The 17,597-nt window shown below is 44.7% G+C and overlaps 1 protein-coding gene across 1 annotated transcript; it reads left to right on the top strand.

The window, feature by feature from the left end:
• The first annotated feature begins 230 nt into the window (after positions 1 to 230).
• On the top strand, positions 231 to 16,322 carry SGCB (sarcoglycan beta). Its single transcript, XM_075261437.1, has 6 exons — positions 231 to 285; positions 7,023 to 7,229; positions 8,651 to 8,836; positions 9,081 to 9,272; positions 10,880 to 11,011; positions 11,963 to 16,322. The coding sequence occupies exons 1-6, from the start codon at positions 268 to 270 to the stop codon at positions 12,161 to 12,163; spliced, it is 936 nt and encodes a 311-aa protein (XP_075117538.1). The 5' UTR covers positions 231 to 267; the 3' UTR covers positions 12,164 to 16,322.
• The last annotated feature ends 1,275 nt before the right edge of the window (positions 16,323 to 17,597 follow it).

The following is a 17,597-nucleotide window of genomic DNA, read 5'->3' as shown; positions in this document are numbered from 1 at the left end:
CCCACCACTACATTCCTATGGACCACAGGAACAAACCACACGCAGAGGAGGGGGGGCCGCGATAAACAATTCGGATTTTTTTATTTACACGTCTTCGTTAAACTGATTTCTTGTACCGGTGTAGTGACAGTTTTCCGTTGGTTTTACAAATAACTCTATACCCTATATATTATACATACGCTCGTGAATGTGTTCCCCCGTGTGAAAGTGGTACAGTCCGTCGCCGCCTCTGTGTGTTCCTGCTGTCAGAATCAGGGCGGAGGGAAGATGGCGGCGGCCGAGCAGGTCAGTCCTTAGCTGACTGCATGCCGGTGATTGTCAGGGGGCTTAGCGGCTCAGGGGGATGGCAGAGCTGCAATAAATAACTGCAAAGCCTAGTGTCCTGTGTGTATATATGGCGGGGGTAGCCATAAGCTATAACAGGGGGCTTATAGGAAAGTCATAGCTGCAGGGGGGGAGCAACTTCACTGTATACAATGTAACTAATACTAGGGTTACTGCAATGTAATGAGACTAGGCTCCATGACCTATAGCTATATATACCATGCTCTTATCCCCATATCTGGCATAGTATCCCCACTATAAGGAGACCAGGCAGGTTATTCTCTAGTATAACATAGGGATAAGCAGCTGTCCGCATCTATGGCGCCGCTTATCATCCCTCTATAATGCTTTCCTCTATTTACATGGCCAAAGTAAACACAACGTGATCAATAGAAAAGCTTGATCTGCATGAAACACCGTCTATAGATCCAGTGGAACAAGCACAATGTATAGTATGGAGAGTTTGACATATACAGCATAATATACGAATGTGTTCACACACTCCCATAGTGCGCCACTTGCTCAGATGTAACTGTGGTTCCTTTAAAGAGGACCTTTCACCATATCTGGGCACAGGCAGTGTTATATACTGCCAGAAAGCTGACAGTGCGCTGAATTCAGCGCACTGTCGGCTTTCCCGATCCGTGCCCGGTGTAAAGCGCTATCGGTCCCGGTACCGTAGCGCTTTACAGTCAGAAGGGCGTTTCTGACCATTAGCCAGAGACGTCCTTCTGCCTCGCGGCGCCAATCGCGCTGAGCTGTGGAGCCGGGAGGAACTCCCCCCTCCCGCTCCTGATAATGCTAGTCTATGGACAAGCTGTGTGAGCAGAGGGAGGGGGCGTTCCTCCCGGCTCCACAGCACAGCGTGATTGGTGCCGCGAGGCAGAAGGACGTCTCTGGCTAACAGTCAGAAACGCCCTTCTGACCATAGAAGAGCTACGGTACCGGGCCGTAAGCTCTTCACACCGGGCACAGATCGGGAAAGCCGACAGTGCGCTGAATTCAGCGCACTGTCAGCTTTCTGGCAGTATATAGAACTGCCTGTGCCCGGATATGGTGAAAGGTCCTCTTTAAGTGGCCATACACTTAACCACTTCAGTACCGGGCCAATTTGTGCTCCAGGACCAGACACATTTTAGGTTTATTTTGTATGTGCGGTTTTGAGGTCTGTAACATTTTTCTCAGACGTCTCATTCAACTAATTTTTGAGTCTTTTTCGGGGACACATAGGGCTTTATTTTTTACATTGTTTTTATTTTCGAATGTGTTTTAATTTTTTTTTATATCCGGGAAAATATAAACAAAATAGGAGGGAAATTGTGTCTGGTTTTCAATTTATTTATTTTTTTTATTTAATAACACAAAGTGTCACTGAAAAACTTTATAAAATAGTTTTTCCTCTCCGTTACGGTAATTTTTATTTTGTATGGTGTCGTCGGGGGTGGGGCTATAACCTTTAATTTTTTTTATTATTATTTTATTTACATTTTTTTTAAACTTTTTTTTATTATATATATATATATATATTTTTTTTTTTTTTTTCAGATTGTGTCCCCATAAGGCCATAAGAGACCTTTGGGGACATCTCATCACTTTTTTTTTGTTTTTGTACTGGAGGCTGATTTCTCCTATAACTGGGGCTGGTACATTTAGCCTCAGTTGCAGGAGGAATCCAGCCTCCTGCACGCTGCTATACACGGTATACAGAGCTGATCTGGATCCTGTAGGACCCAGCAGCTCTTGCAAGACACTGCTCCCGGCGGATCACGTGACCGCCGGGTCAGAGGGCGACTGCATCATGGTGGCGCCCATAGCTGTGTATACAGTGCTCATTGAGCACTGTACACACAACGATCGAGATGGCAGGGAAGGGAATAAACCTTCCCTGCCGTCTCTGTGGGAGCTCTGGCTGAAGTTACAGCCGGCTCCCAGCTTCAGCAGCTGCACGATCTCCGTGAAGCTGCTGTGTTCTGATTGGACGTACCGGTATGTCCTGTCAGAACTAGGCAACCACTTCCCGGATGTTTATAGTCTATTGGCATTCTGGAAGTGGTTAAAGGGAATATGTCACCCGAACCCAATATATCAGTTAGATACAGTGTTTCCATTGCCGAGATATCGCTATTTTTGTCACTATACCATGATGTTGCCATTGCTCCAAAGAGGTGATTGACAGAGCTAGGCGGTATATACCTAATCTCACTCAGTTCTGTCACATTCACCATTTGTCATATTCTCAGTGCATGTACAGTACATGGAACTTGGGTCAAGCAAGTATCACAGCAGAACTGCGCATGCGCCAAACATATGTGACAGAACTCGGGGCCAGGAGAGGTTAGGTATAAACTACCTGGTTCTGCATATTGACAAAATAGCAATATCTTGACAATGGAGGCCCCAATTCACAAGGGAATAACTCTGTTTGATTCAGGTGACCCTAACCTGCCTCTCTATTGGGCAGGGTTGATATACTGGGTGCGGGTGACAGACTCCCTTTAAAATAGTTGTCAGGTGAATGAGCATCCAGCTCTTCCAATTCCCCCATAAACATGCTTGATTTACAGTGGGAACAGAGGGATATCCCACTGTCAGATACTTCTGCCAAAAAAATACATATTAAAATCCAGAATGTCCAGTTCTAGAGATGAGCGAACACTAAAATGTTCGAGGTTCGAAATTCGATTCGAACAGCCGCTCACTGTTCGAGTGTTCGAATGGGTTTCGAACCCCATTATAGTCTATGGGGAACATAAACTCGTTAAGGGGGAAACGGAAATTCGTGTCTGGAGGGTCACCAAGTCCACTATGACACCCCAGGAAATGATACCAACACCCTGGAATGACACTGGGACAGCAGGGGAAGCATGTCTGGGGGCATAAAAGTCACTTTATTTCATGGAAATCCCTGTCAGTTTGCGATTTTCGCAAGCTAACTTTTCCCCATAGAAATGCATTGGCCAGTGCTGATTGGCCAGAGTACGGAACTCGACCAATCAGCGCTGGCTCTGCTGGAGGAGGCGGAGTCTAAGATCGCTCCACACCAGTCTCCATTCAGGTCCGACCTTAGACTCCGCCTCCTCCGGCAGAGCCAGCGCTGATTGGCCGAAGGCTGGCCAATGCATTCCTATGCGAATGCAGAGACTTAGCAGTGCTGAGTCAGTTTTGCTCAACTACACATCTGATGCACACTCGGCACTGCTACATCAGATGTAGCAATCTGATGTAGCAGAGCCGAGGGTGCACTAGAACCCCTGTGCAAACTCAGTTCACGCTAATAGAATGCATTGGCCAGCGCTGATTGGCCAATGCATTCTATTAGCCCGATGAAGTAGAGCTGAATGTGTGTGCTAAGCACACACATTCAGCACTGCTTCATCACGCCAATACAATGCATTAGCCAGTGCTGATTGGCCAGAGTACGGAATTCGGCCAATCAGCGCTGGCTCTGCTGGAGGAGGCGGAGTCTAAGATCGCTCCACACCAGTCTCCATTCAGGTCCGACCTTAGACTCCGCCTCCTCCAGCAGAGCCAGCGCTGATTGGCCGAATTCCGTACTCTGGCCAATCAGCGCTGGCCAATGCATTCTATTAGCCCGATGAAGTAGAGCTGAATGTGTGTGCTAAGCACACACATTCAGCTCTACTTCATCGGGCTAATAGAATGCATTGGCCAATCAGCGCTGGCCAATGCATTCTATTAGCTTGATGAAGCAGAATGTGCACAAGGGTTCAAGCGCACCCTCGGCTCTGATGTAGCAGAGCCGAGGGTGCACAAGGGTTCAAGTGCACCCTCGGCTCTCCTACATCAGAGCCGAGGGTGCGCTTGAACCCTTGTGCAGCCTCGGCTCTGCTACATCAGAGCCGAGGGTGCGCTTGAACCCTTGTGCACACTCTGCTTCATCAAGCTAATAGAATGCATTGGCCAGCACTGATTGGCCAGAGTACGGAATTCGGCCAATCAGCGCTGGCCAATGCATCCCTATGGGAAAAAGTTTATCTCACAAAAATCACAATTACACACCCGATAGAGCCCCAAAAAGTTATTTTTAATAACATTCCCCCCTAAATAAAGGTTATCCCTAGCTATCCCTGCCTGTACAGCTATCCCTGTCTCATAGTCACAAAGTTCACATTCTCATATGACCCGGATTTGAAATCCACTATTCGTCTAAAATGGAGGTCACCTGATTTCGGCAGCCAATGACTTTTTCCAATTTTTTTCAATGCCCCCAGTGTCGTAGTTCCTGTCCCACCTCCCCTGCGCTGTTATTGGTGCAAAAAAGGCGCCAGGGAAGGTGGGAGGGGAATCGAATTTTGGCGCACTTTACCACGCGGTGTTCGATTCGATTCGAACATGGCGAACACCCTGATATCCGATCGAACATGTGTTCGATAGAACACTGTTCGCTCATCTCTATCCAGTTCTACATTCCCTAACATCTGTTTTTTTGGGTAGAGTCAGGAGACCCCCATACACACTCATATCTACACTGAATGCAAAAAGTGGGTGGTCAGCAGACCATCGCTCCTAGAGTAAGGCCAGCCAGTGTTATTTTCCCTTTCTCGGTGTTGTCATAAAAGTGAGTTAGGCTTTTTAGCGGTGTATAATACCGCATGTGCCTGAGGACATGAAAGTTTAAGTTGCAACTCCGTGTGCCAAGAACTTTTAAGACATCTAATAAGCGGTGAAATGTTACATCTAACAATACACCAGATTTATCAAACGTCATCAGACACTTTGGTAAAGCTGAGCCAGATTAAGTCTGTCTTGTTGCACTCTCTAACATTTAGACACTATTAGTAAACCTGCCCTGTTGTGCTTTTTAATCTCTACATAGGTGTTACAAGGACCATTTTGTACTGTAGCATTGCCATGGTGTTGGCTTGCTAAGACAGAGTCATATTACAGTCACTCCAGTCTGATGGCTCTGATAAGTATAGGGCTGTATATAACAGGTGCTTGAGACTGCACACCTTTATATATCGTATATATAAGCCAAGGCCCCTAATTTTACCACAAAAAACTGGGAAAACTTTTTGACTCGAGTATAAGCCGAGGGGGGAAATGCAGCAGCTACTGGAGAATTTCAAAAATTAAAATGGTTTTTGGGTGCGGTAGTTGCCAACTGCATATATTATACTTTGCTATACTCAGGACTAATTAGTCATAAACTGACAAGTACAGCCTAATAGGTCTATATTGCCATGGCAGGCCCAGGGATCTTTGCTAAGTCCCTAGCTGCCATTGCAATAAATCAGTTTAGCTACTTTTTAAACGCGAGTTGCATCATAAATTGTTGCAACCGGTGTTTTTGCATCGCCCACACCACTTTTAAAAAAATGAGAGAGCTGTGGGCAGAGACATCAGCCCTGCCAGATTTGTGATCACCACTCTCTCCCAGTATGTCAGGTCAGTTGAGTTGTGTTGGAGATGGTAAATCCAAATAATACAAAGACCGTCACCGGACTCCACTGAAAATAGACAAAAGAAAAGTCCTGCAGTATAAAACCCAGCAGACCCCATTACAATCTATGGGGTCCGTGAGTGTCTGAGGGTAAGCGCTGTTTTACCGGACTGGCTCTCTGTTGTTCGTGTCCCCCGCCGGACGCGAACGACGGAGAGCCCAGCACTAGTGTGAAGCTACCCTTACACTTTTTTTTGTCATGAGGTACAAACTCTTTCTATTACCATGGGAACATTATACTCGAGTATAAGCCGAATTTTTCAGCACAGTTTTTGTGCTGAAAAAGCCCCCCTCGGCTTATACTCTAGTCAAGGGAATTTTTTTTTTTTTGGGGGGGGAGGGGGGGGGGTCTATGACCAGCCGCAATAGTAATGTATAGAATCTCCAATAAAGTAGTGGGAAAAAAAATTCTAAAAAAATAAATAAAAGTTGTAAATCCCTCCTTTCCCTAGAATACATATAAAAGTAGAAAATGACTGTGACACACAAACACATTAGGTATCCCTGTGTCTACTGAATATAGGGGATCTGCAGTGCTCCTGTTCCATCAGGAAGGGGTTAATAGGAGCACTGCAGATCCCCTATATTCAGCCAGGCTGAATTCCACGTGGGGGGAAAAACCCAGTCCTCAAGCTCAGGGAAGGGGCAGACAGACAACCAAAACACCCCCTCCCCAGCAACTACTGCACCCAAAAACTCCGACCATTTTAATTTTTGAAATTTTCCAGTAGCTGCTGCATTACCCCCCCTCGGCTTATACTTGAGTCAATAAGTTTTCCCAGTTTTTTGCGGTAAAATTAGGAGAGTCGGCTTGTATTCGGGTCGGCTTATACTCGAGTATATACGGTAAGTTAAAATGAGTACACTAAATCTTCAATACCTTAAAGGGATTGTCCAGGTTATTTTTTTTTTTTATAGCCTATCCTCAGGTTAGGCCATAAATATATGATCAATAAGGGGCTAACACCTGGCCCCTTGGCCGGCCACTTCCGGCGCCCATCCAGTACGCTATACAGGGCCAGAAGCAGAAAGTTCCTTTTATTGATTGTCTATTGGCCAGGCACCTTCACTGTAGCACATTTCCCTTTGAAAAATAACCCTGACAATCCATTTAAAGACAACCCACCCTTACAGATTCCTGATTTAACCCAAACCTATCCTCCGTTCTTATGTATCTGTGAAAGGGGTGACGATATAGTATGGGTTAAATGTCCATTTTTGTCTGTTATCCTAGAGCTCCAATGGGCCAGTGAAGAAGTCAATGCGTGAGAAGGCAGTAGAACGCAGAAATGTGAATAAAGAGCACAACAGTAACTTCAAAGCTGGATACATTCCCATCGATGAGGATCGCTTGCATAAAACTGGACTGAGGGGCAGGAAGGGCAACTTGGCCATTTGTGTCATTGTCCTCCTGTTTATCTTGGCCGTCATCAACTTAATTGTAAGTACAGGTCATTGTAACAATGAAAGCTAGCGCTCATGTCCTCTGCTGCTATGGTGTGCATGGCCAGCCTCAGAGACAACACAGCACTAACCATTGCCTTAGAAGAAGAAGTTTAAGGCTCCGTTCACATCTGTGTTGTTTCTTTTATTCTCTCTGCTAGGCCTGGTGCATGATGGACAACAGTGACCCCTGGCAAACTCCTTTAACTTATAATATGGTTTTGCCAAGATGTCTATCACTATGTGCTATTTTTCCGATCACAAGTTACACAAATGTCTCCGACACAGATGTCAGCACAGCCTTTAGGGCTCGTTTACACGGGACAAGAGGGGGCGGATTATGGCGCTGTATCCACGTCAGAATTCGCCCCCTCACAATGGAGGTCTATGTAGACCGCTAGCTTACTTTTTTCCACTAGTGGTTTGTTCCCGCTCACGGAAAAAAGAAGCGAGCTGCCCTTTCTTCAGGCGGATTCTGCGGCTGATTCAGCCCCGGCGTCCGCCTCGCACCAGCACCGTCTGGACTAGGCCCATTCATTTGAGCTTACTCCGGAGCGGGAAGCCGCGACAGTCGTGGCAGGTGCATTTTGGCCCTATTGTGACGTGGCTTCCCACATCACTCTCGGGACCTAAATCCGCCAATCTGCTCCCCGTGTGAATGGGGCCTTATTGTTCAGTAAAATTAGGATAGGCTGTGAATATCTGGACCAGTGGCACAGGCAGAGCCAGTACAGATTAGGGCTCGTTCACATCTGCGCCCGGGTCTCTGTTCTGCAGGTTTCCGTTTCCTGCACAAAACAGAGGCAGGATACGGAAACCTGCAGGACTCTTTCATACCCATTCATTTGAATGGGTGAGAAAGCTGTCCGGCGGTGAGCGTTTTATGCTCTCCGCCGCGAAACCGTTTTTTTTAATCCGGACACAGAGTCGGACATGCAGTACTCTGTGTCCGGATTTTAAAAAAACGGTTTTGCCGCTCACGGCCGGACCCGTTCTGTGGTTTCCGTCTTGCATGCAGAAGACGGAAACCACAGAACGGAGTGCCGAACGCAGGTGTGAACCTAGCGTTAGCTGTTCAGGGCCACTTTGACACCCGTAGTATACATGCTATGGAGTAGGAAGCAATATTGCAGCTCTGCTCCCATTGACTTAACTGCACAGATATCTGTCTTAAGGATAGGCCATAAATAGAAATTCCTGGACAACCTCTTTAACATGACAAACGAAGTCTGGGTTCACACAAATAGCCATGTGACATGCGGCATTCACTACTAGGGGTCCATGAGCTTGTCCGCATGCAGTCTATTGTAGACATGGACCCTGCACATGGTTATTTTGTGAGCCACTGTGTTCCCTTTAGCAGGCAATGCTGTTACTTTAGGATGAGTGTAATGAGCCAGTCATGTGTTTTATTTGTAGATCACATTGGTTATATGGGTTGTCATCCGTATTGGTCCTAATGGCTGTGAAAGCATGGAATTTCACGACAGTGGCTTACTCCGCTTTAAGCAAGTTTCTGACATGGGAGTAATCCATCCGTTATACAAGAGCACCGTGGGAGGTCGACGCAGCGAAGATCTGGTGATCACTGGCAACAATCAGCCTGTAAGTTACATGTATATACTGTATCCTACATTAGGATTGTTCTGTGAGCAGTACTGTATGGACATTTCCAATAACATGTCCAATATCTGCTATTTTTTTTCTTACTGTCAGAATTTGATAAGGTTAATAGATTAGCACAATTCTGCCCATTATTGATACAATCTGATGCTCTTATATTTTTAGTACGTACCCCCAGCATACAGTACGTCATTTGGAACATATTCATTGTGTCTTCTGTTTTAAGGTGATCCTTCAACAAGGCTCGACGGTATTAAAAGTGGACAAGAACAAGACGTCTATTACCAGTGACATCGGCATGGAGTTTATCGACCCTCGCACTCAGAACACTTTATTCAGCACAGATTACGAGAAACATGAATTTCATTTGCCAAAAGGAGTAAAAACACTGAATGTGAAGAGAGCATCGACAGAAAGGGTAATGGCATTTATTTTATTTTTTTTTTGGTTTTTATTTTTATGTTAACCATTTAAAGACCAGCTTGGTTTTTATTTTTATATGTTAACCATTTAAAGACCAGCCCATTTTGGGCTGAAGGGCAAAGCATTTATTTTTAATTTTTTTATGTCTCCTTCCAAAAACCTTGACATTGTAAATTTTTTCATCTAATTGTCCATATGAGGGCTTGCTTTTATTAATTACTTAATTAGTTATTTTATTTATTTATTTATTTAGTTAACAAAAGGAAGATACAACAATAGTGTGCTTACTTTGAACCAGAATTTAATATAAAAATTTTGGTGCAGTTTTAGTGCACATCCTTTTTCTGGCAAGCCACATTCACATATCTCGCAAGTCATAAAAATGTTAGCTTGGAATACGGGCACCACATTTACATCTGTCTTAACTCACTACATCCAGTAAATCTGGGCTGTATTTTTCAAGGGTACATATAACTAATTGGTTAACTGGTGTTAACTCTGTGGAGACATAAGTCGGTGTCCCTCAGTGAACTCATTTCAGTGGCCCCCATGCCTCCTCAAACTTTGTTTTATACGAATGCCAGCAGAATGGTAACAATGTTTGTTCATTAGGGGCATCCATTTATATGTCCTTTTCAATATCCCAATCAAAGTTGAGTTTTATTAGGAGTATTTTTGAATATCCAGACTACCGTATATACTTGAGTATAAGCCGACCCGAGTATAAGCCGAGGCCCCTAATTATACCACAAAAAACTGGGAAAACTTATTGACTCGAGTATAAGCCGAGGGGGGAAATGCAGCAGCTACTGGAAAATATCGAAAATTAAAATGGTCGGAGTTTTTGGGTGCAGTAGTTGCTGGGTGCTGGGGAAGGGGAGGGGGTGTTTTGGTTGTCTGTCTGCCCCTTCCCTGAGCTTGAGGACTGGGATTTCCCCCACTTGGAATTGAGCCTGGCTGACTATAGGGGATCTGCAGTGCTCCTATTAACCCCTTCCTGACGGAACAGGAGCACTGCAGATCCCCTATATTCAGTAGACACAGGGAGACCTAATGTGTTTGTGTGTCACAGTCATTTTCTACTTTTATATGTATTCTAGGGAAAGGAGGGATTTACAACTTATATTTACTTTATTTTTTATTATACTTTAGTAAAGCTTCTTTTTTTTTTCTCACTATTTTATGGGAGATTCTATACATTACTATAGAGGCTGGTATCTCACTATGACCCTGCTCATAGTGAAATTCAGGCTGTCCTCAATGGTCGGGTATATGGACACAGCGTGGCTTTCTGAAGATGTGAATGGGAGTTGTTTTCATAACTCCCATTAATTTCTATGGGAGCTCAGAAATCTACACTGTTTCCATAAAGTCAGTGAGGTTGCAGTGAAATAGAGGTGGGGACGTCGGGCTGGGGCTCAGTATACCAAGTCTCCCAGTGTAAAAATTGCTTTTATTTTAACTTACGTTGAAGAGGTTGAGTATATTTTGTAAAACGCATGCTTAGTAACTAGATAAGAAATATTATTCACTTAACCAGTGACTGATCCTTGTATATTGTATTACAAATCTACTGCTATTCTTCTTCTCTTTATTTGTCAGATCACCAGCAGTGCCAGCAGTGATCTTAAAATAAACGTTGATGGACAGATCACTGTGCGTGGAAATGAAGGCGTCTTTATAATGGGAAAGACTATAGATTTCCGTACTGGTGGAAACATTGTACTGAAAGCAGTAAGTAGATGCGATTGTATAACAGCTTTACAGCATTACTCAGATTGTGCTCCACCTTCTTATATGTTGGCCATACTGAGTTTGAATTCTGTGGTTTTTTTGAAGTTACTTTCTAATGCTACAAGATCTGGAATCTTTAAAGGGATTCTACCATTAAAAACCTTTTTTTTTTGTGGATAAGACGTTGGAATAGCCTTTAGAAAGGCTATTCGTCTCTTACCTTTAGACGTGGTCTCTGCTCCGCCGTTCCTTAGAAATAAAGTTTTTTACCGGTATGCAAATGAGTTCTCTCGCATCAATGGGGGAAGTCCCAGCGCTCAAAAAGCAATGGGGGCGTCCCCACCACTGCCAGAGAAGTGTCTCTAGCGCCGCCTCCTTCTTCATCTGCAGCGTCATCTTCAATGTCTTCTTCTGGCGCAGGCTTGTAACTTCTAGGCCTTGGGCAGAGCAGACTGCGCAGGCGCACAGGTCACGGGAAAATGGCCGCTTGCACAGTATTGTTAGCAGCAATTTTCCTGTGGCCTGCGCAGTCTGCTCTGCCCTGCTAGAAGTTACGAGCCTGCGCCGAAAGAAGACATTGAAGATGACGCAGCGGAAGAAGAAGGAGGTGGCGCTTAGAGACACTTCTCTGGCAGCGGTGGGGACGCCCCCATCGCTTTTTGAGCGCTAGAGACCACCCCCATCGCTGTGAGATAACTCATTTGCATACCGGTAAAAACTGGTATTTATAAGGAACGGCGCACCGGAGACCATGACTAAAGGTAAGAGACGAATAGCCTTTCTAAAGGCTATTCCGACGTCTTATCCACAAAAAAAAAAAAGTTTTAATGGTAGAATCCCTTTAAAGATCTGTGAATGAGCATGGATATTTTGCGGTGTTTGTACAGAATACACTATCAATATAGATTATATATTAAAACCCAATAACCTAATATGTGTTTCTCTTCCTAGGAAAACAGCATAGTCCTGAATGGCAGCGTGATGGTCACTCCTTCCCGGTTACCTACCTCCACTGGAGAGCTGATGTACGATGACGGGACGGAGCGGTACAAGCTGTGTATGTGTGCAGACGGGACTCTGTTTAGAGTATTAGTAGAGAGTCGTAACATGGGTTGCCAAACTTCAGTGAACCCTTGTGGAGCAACATTTTAAAGAGCTAAACCAAGCCAGTAATCCGTACAGTATTTTACTTCATTCAGTATTTGTTTTGCGTGTGATCCGTTTGGGATAATGTGCTATATCGCGTCCTGTTTTCACAGTATTAACTGCCTGTGCCATAAATTGGAATATTACACCACATGTAAGCTTCCAGGAATCTGCAGGTGCTTCAGCCAGGTAGTGTAACTCTAGGATGTGCCCTTATTGCACCTCTTAAGAAGGTCCCCTAATACCGCCAGACTTGTTTAAGCACTTCTGTAAAGGGCATGAGAGCGCCACACACTACAGACGTCTTATTGCGTTTTGTTACCTAAGACGGCATAGTTGGGAAAGTTATTCCCTTTTTATTAGAATATCTTATGCGTCCCTACTAAATATATACAATGTTTTACAAAAGTCTTAAGGTACCTATACACCTTCAGGTGCTGTTACCGCCTTCCTCCCCCAACTTTCCTCCTATATACAAATATTCTTTATTTGGCCGAGTATGCATGTGATCTGAAAGGAGAGTTTACAGTAAGTAACTGATAGACATCTCTGGCTTCAAGGAAGCAAAAGATTGATAAGATGATAAGATTCATTATGTCCGATCCTTCTTCTGATATCATCTCCGGGTAGGGCATCTGGAGGTTCACACCAACATGAGTTGGCCAGGGCTCTGTAGCACAAATGAAGCCCTGTTGATACATTTAGTGCCCAGTGTAATTCCAGCCATATACGCCGAGATGTCGAAGAGTTGCACTATATATATAATGCATTTGCGCCTTCATTCCCCTGTCTGCTTTGTTATCAGGGCTAGGTGGTTATGACTTAAAAGCCATATGTATATAGGAACCTGGTGAAATGTACTGATGTCAGCAGCAGTAGATCATTTACAAGGAGTGACTTACGTGAAGGCCACACTAAGCAAAGCTACTCTGTGTCTTTTCAGATATTCATGTCTTTTACAGTTTTCGCACTGAGATTATGTATGGCTAGGTTCACATCTGCATACGGGTTTCCGTTTGGGGCGTTTGCTTAGGGACCACCCGAACGGAAACCTAATCCGCATAAAAAAAGCAGTTACCTTAGGAAACCCACGGAACCCATAGACCAGGAGTGCTCACACTTTTTCAGCATGTGAGCTACTTTATAACATGACCAAGTCCAAAGATCTACTACCCACTTCTTGGGGGTGGGGGCGGGGCGTGTCTGTGGCGGAGTCGGGCATGTGGGCGGGGCCGGGCAGAGCGTGAGAGCAGGAGACAGCGGCATTCTGTGGCCGCCCAGGGATCCCCGGTGTCTGCTTGTTCACAGCGCAGGCTGAGAGTCATTTCTGGACACTGGCAGGCCGGGGCCTTGCACTCGTTCGCAGTCAGGGCTGCGGCAGCCCCGCCTGCCAGTGTCCGGAGATGACTCTCAGCCTGCGCTGTGAACAAGCAGCACCCCGGCTCCCTCCATCCCTAAGAGCGGGGAGCTGCTGTTGCCCGGCCTGCAAGTGTCCAAAGTGCTTGTTCACAGCGCAGGCTGAGAGTCGACTCTCAGCCTGCACTGTGAACAAGCAGACGTCGGGGATCCCTGGCTGCATCCCGCAATCGACCCATACGTCCATTGCGATCAACTGGTAGATCGCGATCGACGTATTGGGCACCCCTGCCATAGACTATAATAGGGTCCATGTGGTTTCTGCCTGAAAAGGGCGAAAAATGCAGAGCAAAAAGCGCTGCTTGAGTTATTGATGGCACTGTTAGTATCTGGAGATAAGTGAGTACTATTTCGAACAGCACGCACCCATAGGAATGAATGGAAGCGGTCGGCACGCTGACTTTGCCGGCGGCCAACCGCTTAACCCCCTGCGTGCCGGCTGCATCCATTCATTCCTATGAGTGCGTGCTATTCGAAACGGGAGTTTCACATAGTACTTGCTCATCTCTATTAGTATCTATTCATAATACATTCAGAGACATGTCATAGGTATATCAGGAGATCCTCCGATGGAAGGCTGCACTGTATCCTACTATATAGGCACACAGTCAAATATTGTGCTATTGGCTCCCATCGTAAAACAAAAAAAAAAGTATACTTTTATACTGAATGCCTTTCTATGGAATACTCCACAAAATAAATAAATGATAGATACTGGCTACCAGAGGTAATATGGTATATCCTATACATATGGAATGGACTGTGGATTAGGATTGAGTTGGTATAGTTTATTCTCCTCCACGTAGGTGTTGTCAGAGTAGATGATGTCATATACAGATAACTAATATGACTCAAACGTGTTATCAACGCTGTATCATAGAGGGTTATCTCAGTTCTTTCAATGGCTGTATCCTGTGATAGGATATCAAGGCGCTTAAATTTATTACGTCACATTAAACAGTGCGACATCTGGCGGTGTCCATAGAGTTATGGCTATATGTATCCTCTGGCTACTAAGATTATTCATTTCACACATTTTTTGAACCATTTCTACAAAATTAATGTTTTACAATGTAACAACATACTGTATGTCAATGGAACACTTGCTAGAGGCAAGAAAAAAAAAAACAAGTTGGACATTGATGGTATATTTGATCAGGGGTTGTCTGGGGGGCGGAATTTGGAAAATAGGCTCATAATAAGAGAAAAATAAAAGAAACACTATTTTACTGATTCCCCTCTGCTCCCATTTGGACACTTGCTGGTCCCTCTTGACCACTTAGCTGATCACTACCTACAAAAGTGACCCATCCCAGCCAGTGTCGAGAGAGAATCCAGAATCATTGTCATAGTAGTGGCAGGGGATCAGTAAGGTGGGTATTGTTTCTTTTATACCTCACCCCCATTATGAACCTGTTGTCAAAAGTTTTTTAACATTGAATTCAGGAGGCAATAAATAATGAATCAGTCATATCAGAATTCTGACGCTAAGTTTGCACTAGCACTGTGCTAAAACGATGGTTATACACAGTCCAGTCACATTAATGTGACCACCTGTCAAAATCCAGAATAACCCCCTTTGGCAGAGCGGACCGCTGAGAGACGTGCAGGAAGAGAGGGGATGTTGTGATGATGATCACTGGGATGTTGAGCCATGCCGACTCCAGTGCCGTGTCCAGCTGCGCTAGGTTATGCGGTTGAGCATCCATGGCGCGAACAACCCGATCGAGGTGATCCCACAAATTCTCGATTGGGTTCAAGTCTGGGCAATTTACTGGCCAAGGGAGTACAATAAACTCATCCTGGTGCTCCTCAAACCACACATGTACACTGCGAGCTTTATGACACGTCGCATTGTCCTGCTGGTAGATGCCATCATCCTAAGGAAAAACAATTCACATGTAGGAGTGAACCTGGTCCGCAAGGATAGGTGCATACTTGTGTTGATTAGAGATGAGCGAATAGTATTCGATCAGAAACCTCACTCCCATAGGAATGCGTGTAAGTGGCCAAACACCACGGGGTTAAACACATTGAATGTTCACTGCACTTAACCCCTTGGTGTTTGGCCGCTTACACGCATTCCTATGGGAGCGAGGTATTCGATCGCATACTATTCGCTCATCTCTAGTGTTGATCCATCGTGCCTTCCACAATGATGAGTGCACCCAGATGGCTGATGACACGTGCCTTCTGCCATCGGTTATTTAACGTTGACGTCAAAAGTAGGCGGTGGTCACATTAATGTGATTGGACTGTGTATAAGGACACCGGTGAACCCTATTAACTATAATGGTATCCATTGGGGATTCGTCACATCCAAACTGAAAGTGGTGGAGAGAAAAGATCTCCGTGCAGGACTTTTCTCTCTGCCAATTTTCAGCATTGTCTACAACAGGGCCGTGGTCCCAATCTGAATTCTGCGCCCGACCACTAAGGATAAAACCGTAATATCCGGACACCCCTTTAATCAAATGCAGTTATTGAGTTTCATCAAGAATGATCCTTCACATATAAAAGCCCTGGTGGTCTATATCATTACATTATACTGTAGCTTCTAATCTTGTTTGGCTTGGAAACACTAATATCTCTTAAACAAGGTGCACTAATAAACCAATACAGTATTATCTATGGATGTGTGCTGCTGGTGCTGAAATATTTATTTGTTCTATGTCAGAACTTGAGTGTTTTTCCATATTGCTGTAAAAGAAATGACAATGGAAAAATAAAAATGAGACTTGTACAAAAACGGGCTCCCGTGTGGCATTGTGTGTTTGGTTTCTTAGTTGTATTAAAGGGTTGTCCTATTAAGGTAAATGGATATAGCGGAGGTGATCCTGCGCGTGAGCCCTCCCGTATTCATCCCATACAGATTGTTCGCACGTAAGATAATATGTCGCACAAATGACAAGCCTGAAATTGTTGTAAATAGCAGCGATATCAAAGTTAATAAGTAGCCGAGGGAAGCCGCTGGTGACAGCCTATCAGCACTTGTAGCCGTAGATTTAGGGTTACTATACACCCATGCTTATCACTAAAGAATGCAGGGAATTTCAGCTACGTCATATCTTATATTAAGAAAAGCAAAGAAATGTACAATATACATAACTGTATCCGTATAAAGTACAGTAAAGGTGATATAATGGTCATGCATGACTAGCTTACATTCAGGCTACTTACACGGGTTCAGAGTCTATAAAATGATTTCCTTGTAGGTGTTTTTCCAGCGGCATTAGATCCCGCACTTTGGCATTAGATCCCGCACTTTCCCTGATAAAAAGTTATTGGACATGAACGGTACAAGATAATTAAAAAAAAAAAAAAATTGCAAACATACTCAACTCTCTTTTTGTCTATGAAAGTATTTAAATTATTATCCATGCCGAAAATGGTCAAGACTAGTATTCGCCGGCATAGGAATGCGTGTAAGCGGCCGAACACCAAGAGGTTAAACGCGTCGATTATTCAAAGTGTTTAAACTCTTGGTGTTCGGCACACATTCCTATGCCGGAGAGGTATTCGATCGACTACTACTCGCTCAACACTAGTCGAGACCATAGAAAGTACAAAAATCCTTAAAAAGTTAAAGGAGTTGTCCCACATCGCATACTCACCAGTCTACGTTGCTGTAAAATCTTCTGTCTTCCTGCTTTGTTGCGTCATTGGTGGGCGGGGTCACATATGCAAAGCCAGCGGCGAGATGCCGCTGGCCCTGCGTGTGCGCTTATAGATGGTGAGACCAGTCTAGCCTTCACAATGCGAATACAGACCCGGCATCCGCTGTAATAGAGAGGCGGATGCCGGGGAGGGTTAGACGCCGGCACAGGTGCCTGCAACATCGCTATGCTCCTGCCCTGCATGAAGCCAGCAGCGGCAGGAGCTCCTGTTATTGCGCTCCTCCTCCCCCCCCTTGTAAGAATAATAGATGTTATAGATGGGTGTTTCGTCTATTTATACCTGTCTAATATATCTCTTGATATTTGCCCCAACCATACCAGAAAACACTGTCCGATTAAAAAGCAGT

Source organism: Leptodactylus fuscus, chromosome 1 (assembly GCF_031893055.1).
Source record: "Leptodactylus fuscus isolate aLepFus1 chromosome 1, aLepFus1.hap2, whole genome shotgun sequence".
Classification (NCBI taxonomy): Eukaryota; Metazoa; Chordata; class Amphibia; order Anura; family Leptodactylidae; genus Leptodactylus; species Leptodactylus fuscus.
The sequence above is the reverse complement of the archived record's forward strand: the minus strand, read 5'-3'. Positions and strand labels throughout refer to the sequence as shown.

Bases quoted from the DNA above. Each gene is read 5' to 3' on its own strand.
- SGCB (XM_075261437.1), top strand. The intron at 8,837-9,080 runs GTAAGTTACATG...TTCTGTTTTAAG, and splicing joins TCACTGGCAACAATCAGCCT to GTGATCCTTCAACAAGGCTC. The intron at 11,012-11,962 runs GTAAGTAGATGC...TTCTCTTCCTAG, and splicing joins GAAACATTGTACTGAAAGCA to GAAAACAGCATAGTCCTGAA.